Source organism: Spinacia oleracea, chromosome 2 (genome assembly GCF_020520425.1).
Source record: "Spinacia oleracea cultivar Varoflay chromosome 2, BTI_SOV_V1, whole genome shotgun sequence".
Taxonomy (NCBI): domain Eukaryota; kingdom Viridiplantae; phylum Streptophyta; class Magnoliopsida; order Caryophyllales; family Amaranthaceae; genus Spinacia; species Spinacia oleracea.
The window spans coordinates 35,081,052-35,108,790 of NC_079488.1; the positions used below are offsets into that span (position 1 = coordinate 35,081,052).

At 38.7% G+C, this 27,739-nt stretch overlaps 3 protein-coding genes across 3 annotated transcripts; all 3 read left to right on the top strand.

The window, feature by feature from the left end:
- Positions 1-6,845: 6,845 nt before the first annotated feature.
- LOC110775251 (uncharacterized) lies at positions 6,846-7,518 on the top strand. Its single transcript, XM_021979857.2, has 2 exons — positions 6,846-7,266; positions 7,352-7,518. Exons 1-2 carry the CDS (start codon positions 6,846-6,848, stop codon positions 7,516-7,518), a joined length of 588 nt encoding a protein of 195 aa, XP_021835549.2.
- A 5,013-nt stretch (positions 7,519-12,531) lies between these two features.
- LOC110775250 (cytochrome c oxidase subunit 6b-2) lies at positions 12,532-21,550 on the top strand. Its single transcript, XM_021979855.2, has 4 exons — positions 12,532-12,683; positions 19,650-19,738; positions 19,868-19,949; positions 21,244-21,550. The coding sequence occupies exons 1-4, from the start codon at positions 12,675-12,677 to the stop codon at positions 21,295-21,297; spliced, it is 234 nt and encodes a 77-aa protein (XP_021835547.1). The 5' UTR covers positions 12,532-12,674; the 3' UTR covers positions 21,298-21,550.
- Positions 21,551-24,715: 3,165 nt separating this feature from the next.
- Positions 24,716-25,636, top strand: LOC130467341 (receptor-like protein 33). Its single transcript, XM_056835830.1, has one exon. The coding sequence runs from the start codon at positions 24,716-24,718 to the stop codon at positions 25,634-25,636; it is 921 nt and encodes a 306-aa protein (XP_056691808.1).
- Positions 25,637-27,739: the final 2,103 nt, after the last annotated feature.

Sequence of the window (27,739 nt, forward strand, 5' to 3'; positions counted from 1 at the left end):
GCATTGTCGATTAGGCCATATTAACTTGAAACGCATAGAAAGACTTCAAAAGGAAGGAATTCTAGAACCATTTGACTTAGAGGATTATGGTAAGTGCGAATCATGTTTACTTGGCAAAATGACAAAGCAACCTTTCTCTAAAGTTGGAGAAAGAGCAAATGAACTATTGGGTTTAATTCATACAGATGTATGTGGACCAATGAGTACAAATTCTAGAGGTGGTTTCAGCTACTTTATCACTTTCACTGATGACTTCAGTAGATATGGTTATGTCTACCTAATGAAGCATAAGTCTGAATCCTTTGAAAAATTCAAGAAATTTCAGAGTGAAGTAGAGAATCAATTAGCTAGGCAAGAAGATTAAAGCACTGCGGTCTGACAGAGGCGGTGAATATCTGAGCTATGAATTTGATGACCATATAAAAGAATGTGGAATTCTATCAGAATTGACTCCTCCTGGAACACCACAATGGAACGGTGTGTCGGAACGGAGGAATAGAACCTTGCTAGACATGGTTAGATCAATGATGGGTCAGGCCGAACTTCAAATAGAATTTTGGGGACATGCACTAAATACAGCTGCACTCACTATAAATAGAGCTCCGTCTAAAGCTGTTGAAAAGACTCCATATGAGTTATGGTTTGGAAAGCCTCCAAAAGTGTCTTTTCTTAAGACATGGGGATGTGAAGTATATGTCAAACGATTAATTTCAGACAAACTTCATCCAAAATCTGACAAATGTATGCTTGTGGGCTACCCAAAGGAAACAAAGGGGTATTACTTCTACAATACATCTGAGAACAAGGTGTTTGTTGCTCGAGATGGTATCTTTTTGGAAAAGGATCACATTTCCAAAATGACAAGTGGGAGAAAAGTAGACCTCGAAGAAATTCGAGTCGAACAACAAAATCTAGAGAATGCTCAAGATGACATTCAGGATGAAACTCAGAGATCTTTAGAAGTATCTGGTGAGGATCAAGGACCATCTAGAAATGTAACCCCGCGTAAATCGCAGAGATATAGATCTCAACCGGAAAGGTACTTAGGTATTTTGACGAACGAGAGCTTTGACGTTCTATTACTTGAAAGTGATGAACCTGCGACTTACAAGCAAGCTATGACGAGTCATAGCTCCAAGCAATGGCATGAAGCCATGCCATCTGAATTAGACTCCATGTCTGAAAACTAAGTTTGGGATTTGGTCGATTTGCCAGATGGCTACCAAGCCATAGGAAGCAAATGGGTTTTCAAACTGAAAAAGGACAAGGATGGGAAACTTGAAGTTTTCAAAGCTAGATTGGTTGCAAAAGGTTACAGGCAAGTCCACGGTGTGGATTACGATGAAACCTTTTCACCAGTTGCAATGCTAAAGTCTATTCGGATAATGTTAGCAATAGCTGCATATTACGATTACGAAATATGGCAGATGGATGTCAAAACCGCTTTCTTAAACGACGTTTTAACAGAAACTGTGTTTATGACACAGCCTGAGGGTTTTGAGGATCCAAAGAATGATAAAAAGGTATGCAAGCTTAAGAAATCAATCTACGGATTGAAGCAGGCATCAAGGAGCTGGAATATACGTTTTGATGAAGCATTCAGTGACTTTGGTTTCATCAAGAACGTAGACGAATCTTGTGTATACAAGAAGGTCAGTGGGAGCAAAAATGCTTTTCTAGTATTATATGTCCACGACATATTAATTATCGGAAATGACATTCCTATGTTGAACTCTGTCAAGATTTGGCTTGGGAAATGTTTTTCGATGAAGGATCCAGGAGAAGCACAGTACATACTGGACTTAGTCAAAGCACTTATATCAATAAGGTGCTTGAAAGGTTCAAGATGGAAGACTCCAAGCGAGGCTACCTACCCATGTCTCATGGAATGACTCTAAGCAAGACTCAGTGCCCAAAAACACTTGATGAGCGTAGACGAATGAATGGGATTCCATACGCATCATTGATTGGTTCAATAATGTATGCTATGATATGTACACGCCCGGATGTTGCGTATGCACTTAGTGCTACGAGCAGATACCAGTCAGACCCAGGAGAGGCACATTGGACTGCTGCCAAGAATATTCTGAAGTACCTGAAAAGGCACAAAGATGATTTCCTGGTCTATGGTGGAGATGATGAATTAATTGTTAAAGGCTATACGGACGCAAGTTTCCAAACCGACAAAGATGATTTCGGATCACAGTCTGGGTTTGTCTTCTGCCTCAACGGAGGTGCAGTAAGCTGGAAAAGTGCTAAGCAAAGCACCATTGCGAATTCTACAACTGAAGCGGAGTACATTGCTGCACATGAAGCAGCAAAAGAAGCTGTATGGCTAAGGAAGTTCATAGGTGAACTTGGTGTAGTCCCCTCCATTAAAGGACCAATAGCTCTGTATTGTGATAATAATGGAGCTATTGCATAGGCAAAGGAGCCTAGACACCACCAGAGAGTCAAGCATGTACTTCGTAGATTTCACCTTCTACGAGAGTTCGTTGAAAGAAAAGAAGTCGGGATAAGCAAGATTGGAACTGATGACAACATCTCAGATCCATTACCTAAACCTCTGCCGCAGGCGAAGCACAACTCTCACACTGCAGCTATGAGAATCAAGCATATTGGAGAATGGCTTTGATGTCCTTGTTTAATGTTTTAAAGTTTTAGAGTTTAATACTTTGTGAAACATTATTGGTTAATCATTCACATAAATAAATAGAATTCATTTTTCCATTAAATTTGTGGTTTATTAAATGATGAGTCCCTTCAATTTGACGAAATATTCAAGATAGACTGTCAGGACCAGTCTTGTGACTAAGAAATGTCTATCAAGTGAACTTGAATGTCAAAAGTTGAAAATGGTCCCTGGTCGGAGTTTTCTATAAAGATGGACGCATAGAAAACGTTAGACGACTAGAATGCAAGATGACTAGTAGTTCTGTTTCTTGAACTATGTGGACATGGCAATGTCATAATCATTTGCATAGATACTTACTTTGGGAAGACTAGTATCGGACAGACCTATGAAACTTTCCTGTAAGAGGTGAAAATCTGTCATAAGTAAATTTCATTAAAATTATTAGACACTAATCCTCAAAACCTGAGTGATTTGAGATTACTTGTTTGAGAACTGCTTACTTTGACGTTGTCAACCGTCGCACCGTAAAAGGAGGCTATAAAGGCAACGCTCAGGTAATCACCTATCAAACGAAGTCTAATCTCAAGATCGCAAGATTGGGATTGTCCTCCCATAAATCGGGATGAGATGCTAAAAGTTGTACAAGGCCACTCGGAGAGCTAGAAACTGTAAAATGCATGGCCGTGCTCAGATGAATCATAGGCTATGATTATCTGTTTATTTGATCAGTTGAACTCTGAAACCGAGAAACACCTCTGGACATAATAAGGATGACAACTCTTACCTTATGTTCAAGAGCAAGCATCGAGCGACAAAGGAATTAGGAAATGCACACTTGTCCCTAAGGACAAGTGGGAGACTGAAGGAAATAATGCCCTTGGTCCAAGTATGCATTTAATGTTAAGTCTAATAAATGCGGTTCAGTATTAATTAACAAGTTAATAATTCAGTGAGATCAAGTGAGCTGAATGCCTAGCTAGAGGCCGCTTCAGTTCAAGTGGAATTAATGATATTAATCTACAGCTTACTCTTGACTGAACCCGTAGGGTCACACAAATAGTACGTAAACGGATCAAGTATTTAATGGCATTAAATACTCCATCTATGGATATTCGGAATCGACGGATCTTGGTTTCAGTGGGAGCTGAGATCGTCAAAGGCAAACAATGAATACTCCGGAAACGATGATATTGCCAGAAACGGAAATATGGATCGTATCGGTAAATATTATCCAAGTCGTAGATGTTGCCGGAAACGGAAACATGGTACGTATCGGAAAATATTATCGGAAATGGAAATATTGCCGGAATCGGAAATATTGCCGGAAACGGAATTATTGTCAGAATCGGAAATATTATTGGAATCGGAAAATAATTCCGGAAACGAAAATATTAAATATTTGTTCGAGACGGAAATTAATTTCTGATTCGGAAATGTTAAATATTGTTCGTATCGGAAATGAATTCCGGATTCGAGAAACTAATCGGAAGCGCATCGTACGAATTAGCATCGGACGAGACTAGCTAGACGAAGGCCCAGCACGAAGCCAGGCCCGCATCCAGCAAGCCAAGCGCCCAACACAACGCTGCCAAAGCCTCGCCAGGCCCAGCACAAGGCCAGGCCCAGCAAGGCCATGGCGCGCGCGCGGGTGGGCTCACGCTCGTGGGCTGCGAGCTGCGCATGCTCGTGTGGGCTGCAAGGCTTGCGCGGGCCGTGCGGTGCTCGTGGTCGTGCAACGTTTGTGTTCGATACGAATCCTAAAGCTAATGGAATTCGTTCTATGATTAAATCGTAATCCTAATAGATAGAATTAGTTTAAAAGAGTTTTAATGAAATTCTAATTAAACTAATTAGTATCCTAATAGGATTCTAAATCCCTTTCCATAGCCCTATAAATATGTGCATAGGTTCACAATTTAAGGACGAGTTTTCAAGTATTCAAAGTGACATTTTGAGAGCAAAATTTCAGTCATATTGTTGCCCTATTAGCCGAAAATTCTAAGTACCTTAAGGGCGATTCTAGTTGGTCAATCTTAAGGCGGATCCGGACGTGCTGTGGACTTTCTACGGAGGGATGACACTTGGAGTCTTAAAGACTTGTTCTTGTTCGGTTCGGGCGCAGCTAGGGAGGGCACGCTACAAAGTGTATGCATCCTAGACTAATTATATGATTATGTGCAATTAATATGATTCCTGGCATTAAGGTTTTTCCGCATGATTTATGTTGTTCATATGTATCATAACCTAACAGCCAGAAGTTCGTGCCAACTCATACTTGATACCTCCGAGGAACGCGTTACACGTCATCACCGTAAAAGACCCCACAACATTTGGCTCCGTCTGTGGGGAGGTAAAGAATCATGGCCGAACCACAGTCTGAAGGAGAGCATGCTGAAGGAGAAGAGAGACGGCCTCGCGAAAGGAGTCAACGCCATATAGAAGAAGCCAATCGAGTCGCAAATGCCGGTAACACACCACGTCGAGTGCAAGAGGCTGAGGTGGTTGTAAAGGAAGAACTAGTCCTGGAAACATCTCCATCGGGCGGCCACCTAAGCCCCAGTGCCCACGATGCCGTGCTGGATGAGAATTTGGACTTGCCAGTCTCAAGGGGATCGCTGCGCGAGATTTTATGAGGATTCCAACAACAAAGGAATCAAACCTTTCGATAGAAGATGAGTACCACATTGCAGGATGAAATACGAAAGAACATGTTAATCTACAGCACTGAAAGGACGGCCGCATAGAGGCCCCTCACTCTAGGCGTCAATCGGATAAACAGAATGCCACTTAGATCAAATGTTTGGAGAGCTGGAGAAAGCTCCCGTCCACAAGCGAGCCGTGGAGTCAGTCCCGTGGCAGAATGCTCAGAGATTGACCGTGGCCATTAAGCCTTTCTGCCTCGGAGAGACCAAGCAACGCGACCACCATCCAGGGGAAACCCTCCGGCCATCTTGCGACCCTCCTCGAGACGTCAGGAATACTATGAAGCTGAATCTGAATTATCAGACACTGGGTCCACCCCAGTAATGGAAGATCCTCCATTTTTACCCCTCTGCTCGAGGGCAGACCCAGATGACGCCTAACAGAGTAAGCCTGCGTCCCCGTATGGTCTCCAGCCGCCGTGAACCCACCTATCACATCCAACAAGGGTTTAATAACCTGACGCTAAGGCACATGAGTACTCCCTTCTCTGAGGACATAATGAACACCCCGAAAGAACCCAAGGTTAAAACTCCCACCATTGAAGCCTATGACGGTACCACCGACCCAGATATGCACCTAGTTGCATACCGTCACCACATGTATGTTCAAGGAACCAATGAAGCCACTTGGTGAATATACTTCCCTGCCACTCTTAAAGGAGTAGCGTCCAAATGGTTTAAGCGACTGCCCCCAGGATCAATTGCCTCTTTCAACGAGCTTCAAACCCTGTTCTCCACCAGGTTCATGGAAAACAAGCATGCATTTGGGACGCATTCAACAAAGAAAAGATGAATCACTAAAAAGCTATGTGAAACATTTCAATCTAGAGGCCGGGCAGATCCCAGACCTACCCGACGGCGTCTCTTTCGATAATTTTATCAGGGGATTGAAGAAAGGATCATTCAAGTTTGACTTAGTTAAAAAGAGTGTTAGGACTATGGCCGAAATATTGGATGAGGCTGAAGCGTTTATCCATGCAACAGAAATATACAACGCGTCCAAAGATGGAAAGACTGGTGAGGCAACAGATGCCTCAGGAAAGAAGGACAAAATAGACTGAAAGGCTCCACGAGTAAATGGTACTTAGGCTCTTTCAAAAGAGCATGATACCAATTCTCCTGGACACAAGAGAGAACGTCCACAATAAAGAGAATATTTCGAGTACAACACAGATCTCCTCACAATACTGAAGGACGTCGGGACCAGGTTTGACCTTGAACGGCCTTTTCCCATGAAGTCTCCCGCTGAGAGTCGAGACCCTAAGCTGTATTGCCAGTTCCACGAGGATATAGGGCATGACACCAAGAATTTTAGAAGCTTGAAGAGAGCCCTGGACGGCTTAGCCTCCAAAGGACACCTCAAAAACTACTTGCAGAGAAGCGCTCACGGCCCGGGGAAGAACCAGTACAAAAAGAACAAATCACCCGTCTCACCTACAGAGGGAAACCACAGCGAATGGGGGTTTGTAGCCGTCATATCTGGAGGGCCAGCCGCTGGAGGACCCACCATGAGGAGACATAAAGACTATGCCCGCCGCCTAGGGCAAGTGATGCTGTCAGGAAAGTCACCTGTGGACCCATTCCCTCAGATAGAGATATGTGAGTCGGATGGAGGACAAGTAGCCACTCCGCATGATGATCCTCTTGTGGTCGAGATAAAAATCTCCAATATGAGAGTGAAGCGTATCCTGATAGACACTGGGAGCTCGTCCGACATTATGATCATGGAGTGCCTCAGCCGCCTAGCCCACGACCCCAAAACCATAGAGAGCATACACTATCCCATCATTGGTTTTGGAGGAAGCGTCATAAATCCTGTAGGCGTCATCAACCTACCAGTTCGGTTCGGGGATCGAAAAGATGGACGGAAGATGGGAGTAAATTTACTAATCGTCAAGGACTTGACAGCATACAATGTCATCTTGGGACGTCCCACCCTGAACAAAATTAAAGCGGTAGTCGTCACCCATCTCATGCTCCTGAAGTTAATTTGTATGTGATGATGGGGCGATAGGGACTATACATGGAGACCAACAGCAGGCAAGAGACTGCTACTTCACAACCCTCAACCCGTCAGCATGGAAGAAAGATTTGGCCGAAGCAAGAGGCAAGAGAAAGCATGAGGAGGAACTACCTACCGCCAATGAGAGTATACCAGTCAAGACAGGAAAAAGTGGCTAAAAATAGAATGTCATTAAATTAAGATAAGTTATGTAACTCGAGCCTACTAATTAAACGGCCTAACAATTGTGCAAGAGCCCACAAAACGGCCTGTAATGCCTGCCTACAAAGCAGCCAATTTGGTTTTGCTACTTAGTAAAATGATAAGATCTATGATAATGTTTCCCTATCTGATGAACTCATGGCTCAATAAAGTCACAAAAAAAAAAAAAAAAAAACTAAAGAATGAAATACCACCACATTAACGAGCCCTAAGGGGCGGCGTCATGAGTGGCTAATTGAATGATGGCCTGAAAAGTGGCCTGAATTGACAAAGACGTAAAAAACGCAAAGCAAGACTCAAGAAGAGCAGTTATTTAAGATGACACCTTCTCCTTTGAAGGCGTCACAAAAAGACTAGTCGGTTGACGGCCTGAGAAGTGGCCTAGATTAGTGCTCCAAATTAGGCTGATCACCTAAAACACTGGGGTAACCGTCCACCAATGGACCAAAAAGAGTGTTCCTAAGAAATCAGTAATAAACTGAAATGGAATAAAAAATAAGTGCACATGAGACACAAAATATTCATACATGCGCACAAGGCGCAACAAACCCAAATAAACAATGCCAAAAGGCATCAATGTTATTACAAGCGCCCGCAACGCCATCCAAACCAACTAACAAAGACCATCTATGAATGAGGGGCTGTGGAGCTCCCGTCTTGAACATCCTGGCCTTTAGGGGAATTCACTTCCTCTTCCTCCACGTCCTCATCGTCCCCCTCGCTAAAAAACTCAGGAGGATCCAGGCCAAGGCGTCTAGCTGTCGAGACGGCCATCTGGTATGAGATACGATGTTTAAACCAGGAGAAGTCTTTCCCATCCATTGACTGATCCCATGCCAGCCGAGCATTCTCCAAAATGGACTCTTCCCCAAGCTTGAAAGAGCTAGCGGCTTCCCCCCGCACAGCTTCAATCTCATCCTGGGTAGCCTTGAGCTTCTTCTCCAAGGCGTCCACTTTGGAAGAGAAATTGGTCACTCGCTCTAAGACCGAGGAATACACCTTTCTTAGCACGGCCAACCTCTCCTCATGCTCCAGCAACTTCTTCTCATAGTCCTGGGCGTATTCCTCATCCTTCTTCAGAGCGTCTGCCTCGGACTTAATCTTCTTGTCCGCATACACATTGATCAACCTAGCTTTCTTCTCAGCATACTTCTCATGATTCTCAATCTTGTCTTTATGCTTTAGCATATCTTTATGCATGTCAAAGCGGTAGTGCCTACCCTCGGCACAACGGATGAAGAGTTGCCGTGACCAAAAATAGACTTAGTTTTTGTTAAAAATAAAAGAGATAATAGTATACATCTAAACTTACATCAAGTACGAGGGACTGCATGGCCCCAAAATACCCCAGATCAATTCCAGGAAGCGAGCTCACATATTCCTCAGGAATTACATCATAGACGTCCGAAAGGATCTTATCCTTTTCTTCTAAACTAAACCCACCTGATGGGGGAATGTTTGCCACTTCAGCACGCCGCATCCGTTTGAACATGTCAACAGAATCAATATCAAAATGTCAAACATTATACCAAAACTACCAAGTTATCATGACGTCCTAAGTACTAAGACACTAACCAATCGACGGAGCTGGTGGAGGCATGGGGGCATCCCTAGCAGAAGGACCTTCAGATTCCTTGCCCTTCCCCTCTCTTGACGAGGAAGTAGTAGCTTCTCCAACATTCGCAGCAGCACCAGGGGCGTCAACATGGTCAGCAACCACCTCGTTAACGGCCGCTTTGGCCGCAGCATCTCCTTCGGTGGTCACCTTGGGAGATGCTTCTTTCTGCTCAGGTGGAAGGGTGAACGCCTGAGGAGGAGGGACTCCTTCTTCCCCAGCAAGAGGGGCGGATGGCCTCACCAGTGACGATTTCGCTGCAGCATCAGCAGTGCCCAGCTTCTTGAAAAAGGGACGCTTGGGCTTAGGAGCCACCGCCGAAGACGCAGGACGTTTCTTCGTAGCCGACGAAGTAGGCTCCTGAAAATGAAACAGATGAACAACCAAGCATAGACCTTAAAGGTATATAGAAGTACATCAAAATTGAACAGGATATACCTTAGAGGCACCCTCGTCAGACTTCTTTGAATAGTCCTTCTTCTTAGCCTCCACGGCTTTGAAGATGTCATCCGTATACACCTGGGACAACCAGTTAGGCACGTCCACTAAACCCTTGTCTTCATGGGACAGACGATTCATAGCAGAACCTACACAAAACCAAGAGGGTTAGTAAAAGGAAAGAAAACCAGGCTTTAGTGAAAAGTCTACGAGAACTACCTCTATCCAAATAGGGACAAAGACATACAGCCGCGAGGAAGACCATGTTGGTAAATTGACCCACATGGGGAAACCAATTATTGGGCACCCACGCATGACTCTTCGAAGACAGCCGATACATTTCGGCCATAAATAAAGGCTTTATGAGCCTCCAATCCCTTGACAAAAGACGAGGGTAGGCGTCATCCCTAGACAAATAACGGGGCCGGTAATTCCACCGTGCATGAAAGACGCTCTGAAAGTGGGAGGTCCTCCATTCGGATAACATACCACTTTTTCCTCCACCACACCCAGCTAGAGGTCTTACCCACTACCGTCTTATATCCCCGTCGGCTATATAGGGTGAACCATCCCTGGGAGAACGAGAGGAAGGGGCAATATCTACAAGCCTAATAAAAGCAGGAAAATAAGGAGTGACATCACTCAATGCACACTTAGAAATATACCCAAAGACGTTCGCCCAAGAGTTAGGAGTCAGTTGGGCTAAGCCAATGTCATAACCTTCCAAGATGTCCATTACAAAAGGGTGCAGATGAAACCTAAGACCCAACCTAAAAGAGGCCGTATAGACAGCAACCTCGCCCAGAGAGAGTCGGTCTACAGTACTATGGGGACGAGGGCACCTAAAGTTAAAACCCCGGGGCAAAAGTAAGAAACGTTCAAAGTCACATCCCTGCTCCCTCAGATACCTCAACCAAGCTGGGGAGGATGTCAGAAGGGAGCAAATCCACATCCACTATCCCACGAACCATAGGAGGAATTTTTTTTGCAAACTCCTCGTCAGAAGAACTGGAGGAATCATCCTCAAAATCCTCACGCGGGACACGAGGACGACGAGCCACACTCTTTCTTCTTCTTGAAGAACGTGCCGCCCTTAAAGCCCCGTCTCCTGAATGATGGGAGGAGCTAACTCCACCCCTATTTCCTTGGGACGGGCTCGAAAAAGGAACTCTGTTGTCCCTCTCTCGCAGCGCTGCCCATGCACCCACGTTGGCTGTCTGCCTAATACGAGCCATGCCGTCCTACATAGGGAACAGGACGTCTGACTTTAGAAAAAAGGAAAAAAGAGCGCAGCAACTAACAGGACGCCTCCCCAAGAGATTAAAACATCAAAAGCAAAGGAAATTTCATAAGCATGCAGAAACAAGAAGTTATTAAAAATACTAACCAAAGAGTGATCAAACTGATGAAATGATTTAAGCAAAATCGTCCAAGCTCCAAGAACACTGAGCGAAAAATCCAAGAACACCCAATGCAAACACAAGAAGATCTTCGACAAAGAATTCACTTTCTCTCTCTACAAAAATCACTTCGAAATAACAAAAGGAAAATGAGAGAAAATAAGCGATTTCTGCAGGTTTTAAAGGAGAAACCAGGCTCTGAAAAGCAACCACACGTGGCAATCCACCATGTCAAGAAGCCTACCCCACATGGGCAAGGGGCACCCTCCTTGAGGGGCAAATGATGTGGCCTAAACTAAAGAGTGCCACATGATTGTACTATGATAGCCCAGAAAGGAGGCTCAAAGGCCCACCAGCAGGCATTCCTCGAATCCATACATAGCCAATGCCCGCATCCAGATCCAAGACCCATCGCTTAGGCCATGAGACCTATTTGCTTTTAAAAGGATCCTGATCCATTATGTCTAAAAGCCCAAAGCTTGCAGGCAAGCCCAACATTCAAAAGGTCCAACAGGACTAATCAAGCTTCCTACTATCGGACACGTGTCCCGATTTTATAAGCATCCAATCATGCAGCCAGCGTTTAGGGATCAATTCCCAAGAAACCCTAGCACTATAAATAGTCCAGATCCCTAGGTAAAAGGGGCAATTAATTCATTCTCACCTACCTTAAAACTATTTCTGCTCTGCCTTCTCTCTAAAATTACTTCTCTCTCTAGCCCATACTTACTTAGGCATCGGAGGGAATATTCCTACGGGAATATTCTTGTTTTGCAGGTTGCCAGAAGTTCGTGCCAGCTCATACTTGATACCTCCGAGGAACACGTGACACGTCATCACCGTAAAAGACCCCACAACAATTATCCTTTCACAATTGCACATAATGTGTAAAGTGAACCTTATATATAACTTTTAAAATGTGCAATAAGTTTAATGTACACTGAACGTGTGCAATACCTATTTTTACGGGTGCCAAATTAGATCAACGGATCGGGTTTGGGTTGGATTCATCGAATTCGGGTTTTAAAAGATCAGCTTGGAACAAGTTCATTTGCCTAGTGGGTTGGTTCGGATCGGGTTTGAAAATTAACGGATCGGATCTGATTTTTTAGGCACGGGTTTATATTAAATCAGGTTGTAAATGGGTCGGGTTGTAATCAGATTCAGGTTGAATATAATCAGTTCGGATCCGATTTCGGGTTCTAGCTCGCAGATGCTAAATGGGGTGGGTTCTAAATGGTCGGACAAATCCATGGAATTTAACAGGTCGAATTGAGATTTGACACCCCTACCTATCATCATTTGGAAGGTAGCTTAATTACTAAAAGTGTGCTTAAAGTTAATCCAAAAAACAAACCAAAACCCTAAAAAGAACATTAAACCTGATATTTCCAAACCCGGAATCAACCTAATTAACCCGTTTGTCTACCAGAAATCCGGTGGTTAAAAACCCTATGCAGTGGCCAAGCCCGTTTGAGATTATTGTTACCAGATTATGGCCCACCCAAGCCAACAAATGGTTTCTTACGTTTACTAAAAGGAGCAATATAAAAATGGTTCAAATACGTTTTCCTGCAATTAAGAACAACAATAATCACCAAAATTTTCTCTTTCCTCATTTCGTCGTATCGGTTCTCACTTCGTTTGATCTGATCGAAAAATGGACGAGGTATTTATCCCTTTTCTTCCCCCACTATCGATTTCCTGTTTCTACTCTTCTGAATCTCATGCATTTTTTCTATAAACGCAATTTAATTTGTTTATGAAATTATTTTTACTATTTTGAATTCTGTTTTAATTAGGGTGAATGAATTATTTGATTTTGTTTGAAATTATCGAATATTAGCGTAGTTAAATCGTTAATGTTAACGCGACGATTTTATGATTCAGTTGGTATGAATTTGGTTAGGTCGCATACTTTTTTTTGCCTTTTCGTAGTTTTTGGATTGAATTATGAGTGGAATATCAATTTTGTGACGTTTGAGAATCGGGGAAATTGAAGATTCTTTTGGGTATTTATATGACAAAAACAATATTAGAACTTTAATTGATGTAGCATTTTAGTATCTTGAATATATTTCTTTGATTGATATAAATTTGATTCATTTGAGACAAATGATGGTGATGTTATGCCTTGCAAAGATATGGAGGGTGTTATCCATTGATTTCGAGGGTTTTTAGGGAGAGACATGATGAAAGGTGTTTAAAGATACTCCTACAATAATAGTGTAGTGTGTAGTGAATAAGTTACATGCTTACATGCCATCCTGTTATCTTCGATAGGCACCCTTAACATCAAAATATCTACTAGAAGCTGTGTTGAGCAGGTTTCCTTGCAATGCCGTCCTTCTAGGACTTTTACACGCTTTATCAATTAACTAGTCTAATAAGTAGGCGGTGCCTATGAGGATTTTCTGGAATCTGGATTTGTATTTGTTAATTTCACTTGAGGATAAAGGTTGGCTACTATTTTGATGATTTCCAAGTTTTTTGGTCTAATTGAAGTGCCCTATAAGGATAGAAGCATGGTCCGTACATTAAATGTTGGTGTTCAAGGATTTATCATAGCCTCATTGGTATTCTGGTTGAGTGGTTGAAATGAAACATCTGAGTAACTTGTTTGTAATAACGATATAACTTCTGTCAACGCCATGTTCCTTGGGTTTATTTAGGACACTTGATAAGGAAATTAATGTTGAGGTGCTGACCGTACTGGAGTCTCTTCATAATGTTCTCCAATAGGTCATACCTTAGTTGCTTGCATTTGTCTTGGTGACACTAGAAGATAATGTGAAATTCTGAATTTAAATAAATGGGGAATATTGTCTTGATGTAAGTTTTGGGGTATTGGTTGCAAAAACTTATTAAATGTGCTATCAACTCTGCATTGGAAAGGACATAAAAGGAAGGACAGAATTAGGAAATCAGGAGTAAAATTTTCTGGGTGGCAATCTTGTAAAGACAGGAACTTGGATTTGGCTGTTGATTTCGACAGAAGGTCTCGTAAGGCAATCCCAGGATGAAAGAACATCCTGGGCACACTCAAAGAGAATCGTGGTTGCTTCCACCTCTTTATAATCGTTCTGACCAAACATCGCTCTGACATCTTTTTCATCCCATTTTTTCCCCTTAAATCTATTCAACTCCAAGTCCCCATCCTTCCATCCTTTTTTCCCTTGGGGCGGGGAATTTAAGCTAGTTTATCATAAATCAAAGCCTACACACTCAAAAAAAAAAAAAGGAAAGAGAACTAAATGCATACCAAACCAAATGAAAAGAAAATTTCATAAAAAATGAGATAAGGGTAGAAACAATACCCTTATCTCATTTTTGATGAAATTTTCTTTTCATTTGGTTTGGAATGCATTCAGATTTCTTTCCTTTTTTTTGAGTGTGTGACTTGGAGTTGAATAGATTTAAGGGGAAAAATGGGATGACAAAGATGTCAGAACGATGTATGGTCAGGACGATGATAAAGAGGTGGAAGCAACCACGATCCTCTTTGAGTGCGCTCAGGATGTATTGTAAGAACATCTTGGGATTGCCTTACCTGACCTTCTTGTTCGAAATTTGAGGTTGTATTCCATTTCCCATTTGTTACAACTTGGTTTGGATATATATTTTGAAAAAGCCCTACTCCATCCGCTCCAAAAAGAATATCATATCTAGCTATCATTATATTGGAGTTATTTGAAGGGTGCCCTCTTTTTTGTTTTTGAGGTAAATAAAGGTTAGTGGAATAAATTTTATGTAGTACTCCGGACTTTAGTAGTACAATGCTACAACCTTTTACTTTTTAGAGTTTTAAGAAAATGGAACTCCATGCCAAAGTCTAAATAGTATAAACCACTACTTCTATATGTAGAATAGTGTCTGTTATAAGTTTTTGTTAGCATCCCTAGAACTTCTATTGCTAACTTCTTTCACAAACCTTACGAAGTTACAAGGGTGCAATATAGCTACATTGCAATTCGGAATGCCTTAAGTGTTTGTTAACATCGTCTTGCTTTTGAGGCCAAGGATTATTATTTTGTTTTAAGCCATATGTTTGAGACCGTATTTTATTAAGCAAATTAATTTACAATTATTTTTTCACACACACTGCACATGTCATTGATGATACGGACATATATGTATAGACTTGCATAAGTATGTAAATACTTGCTTAGCTACTTTATGGGTTAGGTCAGGGAGGATTTATAGCATAAGAAGGATGGACATGAGGGTTACGTGGTTATTAATATTTCTTGCTTCCCTTGGTGGAGCTATATAAGGATATTCCTAGGGTTATTTTTTTAATGATATAAAGTATAAACCTCCATTGGCACACTAGTTACAAACAAAATAATTTTGATTTTAATTGTCTATAATTTCACACTTTCCGCCACCTTTTCCAAAATGCTGAACAATGACCCTGATCCTGTTTCCGATTTGTTTGTGTTGCAAACTTGCAATCAACTTTTATTTGATCCCAGCAAATCATCAAAATTTTCTTTCCTTGTAGAGAAAGCAGAAGCACTGCATAGCTTTCGCCAGTACTGCATCATTCAGTTAAACTTCTGTTTGAAACTCTCTTATTTCTTATTAGTGAGATGTGAAATTTTACTCCGACATTCTCCAGTTGCTCACTAACATTCATTTTTGTTGGGAATCGTTCTTTCCGCCTTGACTAGTTGCTCTTTACAAGACTATGTTGGTTTGCGTGTTTGGTTCCTCGGAGAGATTGTCTCTGTTTTTATAGAATAATCACATAATTTTTTAGTGATCCTAATGGTCTGTTTGTAGTAGCCAAAGATATTGAATGATGGAGTTGATGGGTTGCTACCAATTCTAAATGCAATCACGATTCATGAGTTGACATCAATTAGGTGCTTTGCAGATAATTGCTGGCTTGTCATTTGTTTTTTGAAGGGCTTTGGATAGAGTAATTTCCTCATGAATTTTTAAGTTCTCCAGGATTTTGAAAAAACTCTCTACTAGTATAAAATTATCTAACCAGTGGAATAATAGTTTTCGAAGACCTGAATCTTAGTTATACCTCTCTTAAAAATCCCCTTTTTGGTGGCTTTAGTGATCTTGAGGATGGCGCTTAGTTTTAAAAGGCACAAGGTACGCCAAGGCGCAAAAGTCCTCAGACCTTGCAGGCGCACGCCTTTTGTAGGTGAGCCACACTAAAAGTGCAAAAACCTTAGAAATCATTTCCAGAACATATTATGTACTCAAAACAACACAATACTTATGTTATAAATGCGTAAATTGGCAAAAGGAAGCATAATTGGTTATCAGAAACAGCTAGAAGGCGTAAATTGCCAATTGTTTTTGTTAGTAAGTTCTCTCTTTCCATACTTTCTTGCCAGATCAATATGGTCGGTTGATTCTGTGGAAGGCGTGGCCGAATCAGATGTAAAAATAGCTGAAAAAATGAATTAACAAAAAAAAAATGCTACTTGGAATCCAGTGCCAGCATACTGGCTGAAAAAGGCAAAAATTCGCATAAGAACAAAGAAAGAGAGACGAAGAGAGAGAAAAAAAAGGAAAGAAAATATTAGATATTTGACATAAGAAGAAAGAAAAGAAAGAGAAAAAAAGAAGAAGAAAGAAAGAAATTACCCGGAAGCACCGGCGAGAGGGCTTTTGATCCGGCAACCGACGATTGGCGCGAGAGTTTCAGTGAAGGTTCCCTCTCTCCTCTTCGAAGCTAGGGTTCTTCGAATTCAATTGGGGGATATGGATCTAAGTATCAATAAATCTGCCTGTTGCAGTTATGTGGTGTTTTAAAAAACGAATTATATTACACCTCAGCTAAATTCGCATTACAACATAAAGCACAAAGGTTCTGCGCCTGGAGCCTGTGGAAAAAGCATGCATAGGCGCTTGCCTTTTGTAGGTCTTTGGGCCTGGAAAGGTTAAAGCGCCAGCAGCCGTGCCTGACTGCGCCGTGCACCTGGTCGAGCTCAAGGCGCGCTTTATAAAACTAATGACGATGGTGCTTTATGAGTTGTAGATGGACTTCTCAGATTAGCCTCAAGGAGGTCTGTTGCTATTACACTGACTTATGATATGATAAGAGATGTCTAATAAAGAGCTTTATTGGAAATTGAAGGAGAAACAGTTATATGGAACAATTGACCATTGTTTGATCTAATTATGTCCGTTGTTTTTGGTACATCTGATGTTTGGATTGGGGACTGGTTATGTACTTATGATTCCACATATGACAGAAAATTTGGAAGACTTGATGAATCTGTGAGTACTTCTCATGAACAGAACATGAGTTACATAAACAAGACTCCAAGTGCATACCTCATGCCCATTCAATGATAAAGTAAAGATAACGTCCACATTGGAAACTTTTCAACAAAAGTTGACAAACTAGGGTGGTGAAAATAGAGTGTGAGAAGTGAATCTGGATTGTTCAATCTACTTTTTACAAACACTAGATCTTGCTAGCAGAACTGTGATGTGAGATAAGTTCATATCATGAACTTGTCACTTTGTCAGGCATTTGCACCCAAACAAAGAAATAAAATGAAGAGCAGTTGCGAGCAGCACTTGCACTTGCACTTGCACTTGCATTAAAGGGAGCACATCAGGTGTGGGGGTCTATACTACATGATTACTATTCTTTAGTTTCAACTTTCCTTTAAAGGTAAGATATAATTTAGTTTGTCTTGGCCTCTGCTTCTTAGGCATTGCTGGTACTGACCTCCCTTTGACAGGATTTCTGAGTATCTAGTTATCAGCTGACCTATTTGGTCTAATTTTTCTTTCTACTGATCTTGACCAGTTAGGCTGAGACTTCTTTTTTTGTTGTTTTTGTGATTGTTGCCATCTTGCCATCTTGCCGGCTTGCCATTGTTATGTTACTGGAGTGCCCAGATGTCAGTAGTTAGTAGTTTAGCAGTTTCCAAGGATCAGGCATGGTAACTCTAATATGCCTGTTTTTCACTTAAGGTACTTTGTTCAGTTTGGTTGGAATTACTTTTATGTGAGCATAATGTTAACAGAAGACAATCAGAACATTGTTGAAGACCTAGTTGTGTGACTTGTGGCAGAACTTATATCTCTATGAGTACCATTACATTTAGGATTTTTTGTGTGAAATCCACCTTTTATTTATACTCATTTTTGTGAATTACCATCATTTGTACTTTTCCACTTCTCTTTGTACAGAACCTTCTTTGTATTATTATATTTCCTTTGACAGAACCACATTGATCTGGCAATGGGTTGGGTTGGGTTGGGCCGAAATCACGTCAACCTATTTATAAACGGGTTGAGATTTTCCCAATCCAACCCGACCTGTTTAATTAAATGGGTTGAGATTTTCAACCAATCCCAACCCAGCTATAAACGGGTTGACCTGAAGTTGACCCGTTTAATTTTTTTCCCCACTTTTAAGTGTGACTTGACTATAGAATTGCGAGGTGATTTTTTTGTGGCATATCTCATAGCAAAAAGTACTACTTCAATATGTATTTGACATGAATCAAAACGTCAAATAACTATTCATTGTTGAAGAAAAAATGAGAAATAAAATCTTTCAAATAACATTCTACAGATCTATACTTGCTTGAAGAAAAAATGAGAAATAAAATCTTTCAAATAACATACTTGCTTGAACTTAAACGGGTTAGATGGGTTATTTTCGGGTTGAAAATTTCAACCTGACCCAACCCATTTAATTAAAAGGGTTGGGTTGGGTTGACCCGAATTAAATGGGTTGAAAATCTTAATGGGTTCGGGTTGGGTCAATTTTTGCCAGCTCTAGAACCACATATGATAATATTTAATCTTAAAAAGCATTTGATTTTACTGTTTTCTCTCTTGTAAATTACAAATTTGTTTCTTCCTGATTTCCCACTTCCATTCTGCTATTCTCTTCTATCTAGTTGCTTCCCTTGTTTGTCCATTCTTCTCTTTCTTTGAACAACCATTTGCCAAGCAACATCTACACAACAGCCCTCTTTATCTCTCTCCAATTTTCTTCAGCAAAAAGCTCTGTAATTAACAGCAAAGCCTCGGATGTTTATCATTTTTGACAAAACCTTTGACCATCAATGTCCTTGTCTTTTAGCTCATAGAACAATTAGGCAAGTTAAGGGCATAATTTGTAAGCTCCATTGTTACAATTGTTATGCATTACTTCAAAACCCAACCCTTTGACACTATTCCATCAGTTCTAATTGTTTTCATATAATAAATGAGGGGTCGGGGTTGGGAGAATGCATAACAGTACTGTCCAAAGTTGCGATGTCTAGAACGTGGAAGGACGGGGTAGGGAAATATCTTTAAAGAAATTTGAGCATGAAATAAAATTGGGGATTACAAGGTGAAAAAATAACTCTGCTTGCACTTGACATGAGCGGTTAATAAGGAATACTAGTACTATTCTTAAAGAAAGAGAGGTATCTTCGTCAGAGTAAAACTTATCTTAAAATTGGTTCTGTGCTAAGAAATTCATACAAGGTGGTTCTTCACAAAAGGAGTAAAAAAGGTCCAGTTTTTTTCATAATATATGTATGTAACATATACGCACTCGGTTTATTTCTTGTACTTGACTGGATTGATTCTTCTGCTTTTTTTTACTTCTGCAACTTGTCTTGATATAATATTTGTTTATTGGCTCTCATAGATTGAACTGAAGACTGCTCCAGCTGATTTTCGATTTCCAACAACAAATCAAACTCGACACTGTTTCACTAGATATATTGAGTTCCACAGGTATGGTTACTGCATTTCTGGTACTACCTCAGATGTATTAATGCATAATTTTTGCATGCAAAATATAGTTATTTAAAGACCAGATGCATTTGTCTGCCTGGACATTATCTAATGAAAATTTACTTTCAGGTGCACAGCAGCAAAGGGTGAAGAGTCTGATGCTTGTGATAAGTTTGCCAGATTCTATCGTGCTCTTTGTCCTGGTGAATGGGTAAGTCTTGTTAAAAATTCCAATAATATAGGATATACATGGTTTGTATTCTTGAACTGCTTTACTGAGGTCAATAGTATTATAGTATTTGTATGTTGTGGTTTTAAGATCTTGTCATGAAGATCCTAGTCAACCTAATTACCTTTCTTCCTGTGTCCTTCCATTGAGGATACACACTGACCTGTTTTATTAAAACCTACTGGTGCACTGGATGGTCCACACTTTAAGTTAATGAATCTTATTGAAGTGATTTTCTTTCATAATTGGTTTTCTGTTTGTGCTTCTGTTGTAGCAATCATGTTTCCGTTTCTTTGATGTTTCCATAAACCCATGTGAATTTTTTTATAAAATCATCTTGAAAGTTCTTTTAACAAGTTATTGGCACATTTTCCATAATTTTTATTGGGTTTATCATTTCTTTCACATATCCTGTTTAAAAGTGGGCATTCATTTTACCCTTGTGATCAGTCTGATTACTGAAGGGGGCAAAACATTCCGTCGTCCACACCTAATGTTCCGCTAAGTGAACCTAGTTGCAGGATGCTTTTCCACAGTATTTTTATGGCTCCGAGTCCTTTCCTAAGGAATATGAAAGCTCTGTTTGTCTTCCCAGTCGTAAAATTTGGTTCTTCAAATGTAAACCAAAAGGGCTGAGAAGTGCAGTTAAAATTACCAGCTTTCAGTGTCTGGTTTTAACGTTGAAGTTATTCACGTCTTTACAGTTTTGTCCGGTACATAACATGTTGGAAGGTTTAACGGCCCATAAAAATGGAATATTAACCGAAAACTACCCCGGAATTTGGGTTCTATTATGATTGATTGACTTCCACCTCTTATTAAATTTTTAACTTATTTATTGTATTCAAAATTTTAATATAATACAGGTAACACTCAGCCTACTTCAAGTATTTGTGTTTGTAACAGTGGTGGTGGTTGATGTAGTTTGAAATATTGAATAGGCTGGAGTTGTGGTGGTGGTGCATATGCTTAATAAAACCACTAAAGGTGACTGAATGGAATATTTGGTCATATATGGTTGGTTTTATAATGAATGTTATTAACTTTAGAGTAGTTGTGTGAATAATTCCATACTTAAGGGCGGCTTATTGTCATTAATCCTTAAGCAGAACTACAAAACAAGTTTTTTTTATAGCAACCAACTAAACCAAGTTGTTGTAATGATTTATAATGTTTGCCTGTGTGATATACGTGGTTTTATATTGGTGTTTTCTCATGTAACGTTACTCACTGCTAGGAAGACGTTAAATTATGATTTTCTTGAAACTGATGGCAGGTTGATCGGTGGAACGAGCAGAGGGAGAATGGGACTTTTCCTGGTCCTCTGTAATTATTGAATGCTTCGGTACATGGAAGCTTCAAATTGCTTCTTGGTTTTCTTCTTTGACAATTCACTTGTTTTTTTTTCCAGAACCAAAATGGGTTGATAAACATTTCCATTAAAATGTAGTTTTATCCTCATTATTATTGTCCGCACAATGTGTGGCCAACATGTTGATAAATCTTTCAAGTTGGCCAGATTTATTGTTCGTTTGGATAATGTTATTTTGTGATCGCATTGCAAGTGTGGATATTCTCCATAATCTTCGTTCTTTTTATGCATTCTAAGAAAAGGTGTAAAGACGGTAGAATGGATGCTTGCTCGTAAATTACAACTTATAAGGCTTTTCTCTTCCTTGTATTGTCACTGAAGGGGAGGTTGGTTCTTTAGTTTATGTTTCTTGTTTCAAACGTGTTTATAACTACTTCAGGTATAGAGTTGGTCTAAATATAGTTGTTGCTTATTTTGTCTCTTAATTAATTGGTTGGATAATCAAATCCCAACCTTTGAGAATGAAAAAAGATTTACCTTCAAAAAAAAAAAAGAATGAAAAAAGATCATTAGTTCTCGAATGCTCCATAATTGGAGCACATGGGGCGAGAGGAATAGTCACTGTTCGCGGTGGACACCTTGATTATACCAAAAAAAAAATAACAAAAAAACTTAGTGTAGCCCGTTACATTTTGCATCCATTTGATTTCTTCCGTTGTTTTACTAGTTTATTTCTTGAACAAGTTGAAAATTAGACGTCCACTATAATTATTCTACCGTATCATTCATCTTTATTTATCTTTTGGGTGTATGTATGAGCCATAACTTAGGCATTGGAGGGGCTTTTCTCGGAAACACCTCTGAGGCTAGTAATTACTCGTGTGGAGGTATATTTGACTCCACACAATCAATCAAGCTAGATCTTCCCCATCAACCAAAGGGCCTTCAATCAGAAGTCATTGTTTCATACCCGAAACACAACGTAAGTACGATCTACGATTCTACGGAGCATGTCATACAAGAACTGTGTACCATTGTACAATAATATACTCCCTCCGTCCCTTAATACTCACACCGTTTTGACTGGACACGATTGCCAATACACAACTTGACCATCAATATCTTTAACTATATATTATAAAAACTTATAAAAATATTAATATGTTGAAAATATATATTAAAATAAACCAACAACATATTATATACTAACATTTTTTTCATATAATAGAAATAAAATAGCAAAGTGAATTATGTGAATAGTGCAAAAAGTCAAAACGGTGCGAGTATTAAGGGAAAGAGGGAGTACTTCGTATGACATATGAAATAACATTAAAGATTAATAATAATCTTTATAGGCTGTCATCATTTCAGCCCTCCCCAAATCAACGATTTACGCCAAGTTACAATCAATTATACTTCATCATACAAGAATCGGGGACCAATAATAATCCTAGGTTGTCTTAATTATTTCAATTCTTCTTAAGTCAACGATTTACGCCAAGGTACAGTCGACTATATCATACAAGAGAATTGTGGACCAATAATATTTAAAATTATTAAGCTTTAAGATTAATAACATTATTTCAATTGTCCTCAATTCATCCATGCATTTACGCCAATATAAATAACGGAAGTTGGGTAAACGTGGTCTCCAATTTGATAAATACAACTATACAAGTCTCCAATTTGATAAATACAACTATACAAGTAATAAATTATGTACTCCCTTTGTTTTATAATTATATTCTAATTTAAAATTTGGACATTATTCATAATTAAATATAATTTTCAAAAATATTTTCAATACATAAAAAAAGCATAAAAAAACATATTCGTATTGAATCTTGTTTGATTCGTATTAATGGTATGTTTAGTTTAATAATATCAAAATTTTATATTTTTTTTGCTAATGTATAAATAAAGATATAAATGATATAAAATGTGGATAGACAAACATGAAAAGTATAAATTGGAACATCATTATTATAGAACAGATAGGGTAAAATTGAACCAATGAGGTATTAAACTGGTGGTTAGGAATGAGGTATGTGTACCATATGTTTCAGATTTGAATACCCGCTCTCCCATTTATAATTTTTATTGCCCTTGTGTCTCATTCGGGGAAAAAAAAATTGTGAAATCCTTCGTTTTGGCAATCTTATCAAAATGAATGTCTTCTATTTTCTTAGAGAACAAGATGATTAGTTGATTACAAGAGAGTTGCCTCGGACATCTAAGAGCAACTCCAATGGTGAGATACAAGATGTTGTGGCTAAGTTTGCCACGTCAAATGTCTGGCTACAATTGATTAAAATTACAAGTTATCACATTGGTGGGCTACAATACTTTGTAGCTCCCTATAATATTTTAATTTAAATAATTTATTTATTAGAGCTATATTTTTTTGAGCTACGTAGTCCAAAATAGGTACAAGGTTTTAACATCTGCTTATGTCACCTGCTCACATGTTCATTTTTTTGTGAGCAGGTCTATTTTGTAACCATTGAAGTTGCTCTAACATGATTATACTCAATGGTAATCTTAAAAGAGATTAACATGAAAAAGTCTTCAAGAAGTTGGGAAAGATTGAAAATTTCAAATGTATTTATTGAGAAGAATTAGAAATACTTGACATGGACAAGGTAGTATCAAACCATCTCTCTTTCTCAGAAAAAAAAAATGGATGAATAAAATGCCCATTTTCACGGCACTAGCGTAGATTGCATAAATCATTACCTGTTCCCATTCATTCTAGAGATTTTAACAAAACATCCTATTTAACTCTTACGCGTATTGAACAATTTAGTATTCTGTCTCAATCATGATGAGTCTGACTCTCCTGTCCTATAATCAGTATCACATAAGTGGTATAAAAATTGTGGAACAATGATTTAAAAGGAAAGGAAGGAAAATAAGAGAAAATTATTGTATATCCGAAACACACAAACATTTTGTTTCAAAACTATAAAAGTACCAATGATGTCTTGGCCCAGTGGTTAAGACTGAGGGCCTGTGTACAATAGATCTCAGGTTCTAAGTCTCCGCCCCCATTTGTAATTTATATTGCCCTTGTGGCTCATTCGTACAAAATAAATAAAAGCAGGGCTAGAAATAAAAACTAAGAACCCGACCATATAAGATAGATTACAAGTTCGAATCCCGTATCCCTCATTTGTAATTGTACTACAAGTTCGAATCTCATACCCACCATTTGTAAAAAAAAAATAGGGCCCCCTTTAAAACTTGTGGTGATGAATGTTTAAGAGCAATTGCAAGGTCCACGTTCTACCAAGAGTACTAAGACTACTAACTGTACTAATGTGAATAAATAAAGATAAAGAAGTTTGAACAAACTCTATATATAGACAGAGATGCATGATCATTTTGTTATACACACAACACAATACAATTAGCTTTTCTCCAATATAATATAATCATGGATATTTTAACAATAATATTCCTCATACTCTTTGCTCATAGTAGTATCATATTCGGTCCTACTACCGTAGAATCATGCAACGCCATTGATAAAGAGGCGTTACTTCAATTCAAGCGCGGGATCGAGTATGATGGTGGCGGCCATCTCTCCACATGGATCCCGAACACCGACTGTTGTACTAAATGGAATAAGGTCGAATGTGACCCTGCCACCGGAAGAGTAATTTCGATATCTCCATTTCAAATTACGGATCCGTTAGAGTCTGATATCTCTTACTTAATAAACGGTACAATCTCCCCTTTCCTTGGCAATCTTACCTATCTTCAATATCTTAACCTTTACCATTTTAACCAACATTATCTTGACCGTCCGAGCGGGTTAAGAGGTCTCATCCCACCTGAACTAGGCCGGTTATCACATTTAACTTACCTTGGTTTATCTTTTAACACTTTTACCGGTCCAATACCCACTTCATTTGTTAACCTTCGACGCCTAAAAGGTATCGATCTTAGCTATAATTCTTTCTCCGGGGATGAGATTTTAAAAAGTATTGTCAAACTAAAGCAGCTCACTGGTATAGATTTGTCACATAACCAGATTGGAGGGGTGATACCGGATTCGTTAAGTGAACTTTCCCAATTACAAATCTTACATCTTGAGAATAATAAATTCACTGGACGCATACCGGATTCTCTAGGTAAACTGTCCAGTTTGACATACATAAACCTTAGCAATAATAAATTCACGGGAACTATTCCGGCCAAAGTGTTGAATTTGAAATTGCTACAGAATTTTGATGTCTCTAATAATCAACTTAGTGGAAGAATTCCACAACATAATTCAACTATTATTCCTGATTCCGCATTTTCAGGAAATCCTGGTTTATGTGATGCCCCGCTCCCTCCTTGTAAGCGTTAGTTTGTAATACATGCTTATTTATTTTCAGTATTTTTCTAAGCGCCTGTAATCGACCCAACTGTTTTCTAACTATTGAGGTCCGATATCACTCAAATGTAGAAGTTCTCTCTATAGCATATGTAAAAGTTTTAATTTTATTTTGGAAAATTTGCCAAATGCAACCTAATAAAGTTTTTTATTTGCCAATTAATTACAACCTCAAATTTCTATTTTTGCCAATTACAACCTCAAACTTATACATCCATTTTATATTACAACCCGAAATTATTTTCCGACAAAAATGTCCAGATGATGATGTCATAATGTTATTAAAAAAAAAGTTACATATTTTCTATAAAAAAAATTATATCGATAAATAAGAATTAACACAAAAAATATAAAATAATCGAATAAATAATTTTTTTTTTTGTACTTCATATTTTTTTAATAACGTTATGACATCATTTTCCGGTGATTTTTGCCGGAAAATGGTTTCGGGTTGTAAATTAAAATAGATGTACAAGTTTAGGGTTCTGTTGTAATTGGCAAAATTAGAAATTTGAGGTTGTAATTGGCAAATATAGAACTTTATTAGGTTATATTTGACAAATTTACCTTTTATTTTTGGGTATTGAATGATCTAGGGGGCCTATTTGGGCATGACCCGCCCCATAAATAAAATATGATATAAGTTTTTATTAAATGTAAAGCACTGAAATGAGTGTGGAAACTATTATAGACGGATCCAAGGGAGGCATATCTACCATTATTTTGGTTTTCCAAACTAAGGTTGTTAGTGGTTTCTAGATGATTGAGTACAATGCTGCACATCAACTTTATATTCACTTATGTTTAAACCTGGCAAAACGTACAGAGCTGATTGACCAACCTGTACCCTAGTTTTTGACCCAAAACGAAGAGCTAATCAACCGACAACCCAAATTGATCATATCCGGAATTGATTTGACTTGTAATGATCCGATACCCAAATCTATTCGAACCGGTGTAACTCGAATCGAAAATAACCGTAAAATTTGAATCAACCATGAATCCAATCAGAACTGACGAATTAAATAACACAAATTTTTTAACTTTTATATTATTATAATTATTTATTGTTATCATTTTATGTTTAGTAATTAAAATAAAAAAATAAATTGGAAAGTTATTCCTTTTTGTGCTATAGAAAAAACCTTTGACGATGTTATGATATCTTGATAACTAAAATATATATATATTTCCTCCGTTCCTTAAATAATATTGCACCATGTTAATTTCACGCTTTTCAACACACAACTTTAACTCGTTAGCTCTCGAGTTATGCATACGTAACATTATAAAAAAAATTGATATTTAGAAAGTATATATATTGATACAAATCTAATAAGATAATACACGATTACCTTTTTTTTTTTTTACGTATATATTACAAAAGGTTTTTTTTTTTGGTGTCAAAAGCACATCGTGAGTAGTGTAAAAATCAACATGGTGCGATATTTGTGAAACGGAGGAAATATATATAGAATGATACGTTAGTTTTAGTACGGAGTAGTAAGTATTTTAAACACTACAAAAATTTGTATCTTTTATGACAACCTAATAACGACGGGTAAAAATCCCGTCGCAAAAGGGCTTTTGCGACGGGGATAACAACCCAACAAAGACGGGAACAACCGTCGCAAATGGCTTTTACGACGGGTTAACAACGGGATTTTCCATTAACGACGGCCCCCTTTTATGACGGGTTCGCGACGGAAAATCCCGTCGTTAATCAACAATTATTGACCTTTAACGACGGGATTTCCCGTCGTTAATAATACAATTTCTCGTAGTGTTTTTTTTGGCACAATTAAAAGATCATTCAAACAAATGATAAAGAGAATAATGAAAGTAAAACCAATGCACATAGTAAACCATTAATTATTTTATAAAAAATATTGCTATATAATAATAATAATAATAATAACAACAACAATAATAATAATAATAACAACAGTAATGATGATGATGATGATGATGATGATGATGATATTATTGTCAACAAATATTTGTACCACCTCTCAAATCAGACTTTCAAAACCCAAACAAATAGGAAGTATTGCCTTCTACTTGTATTATTTGATA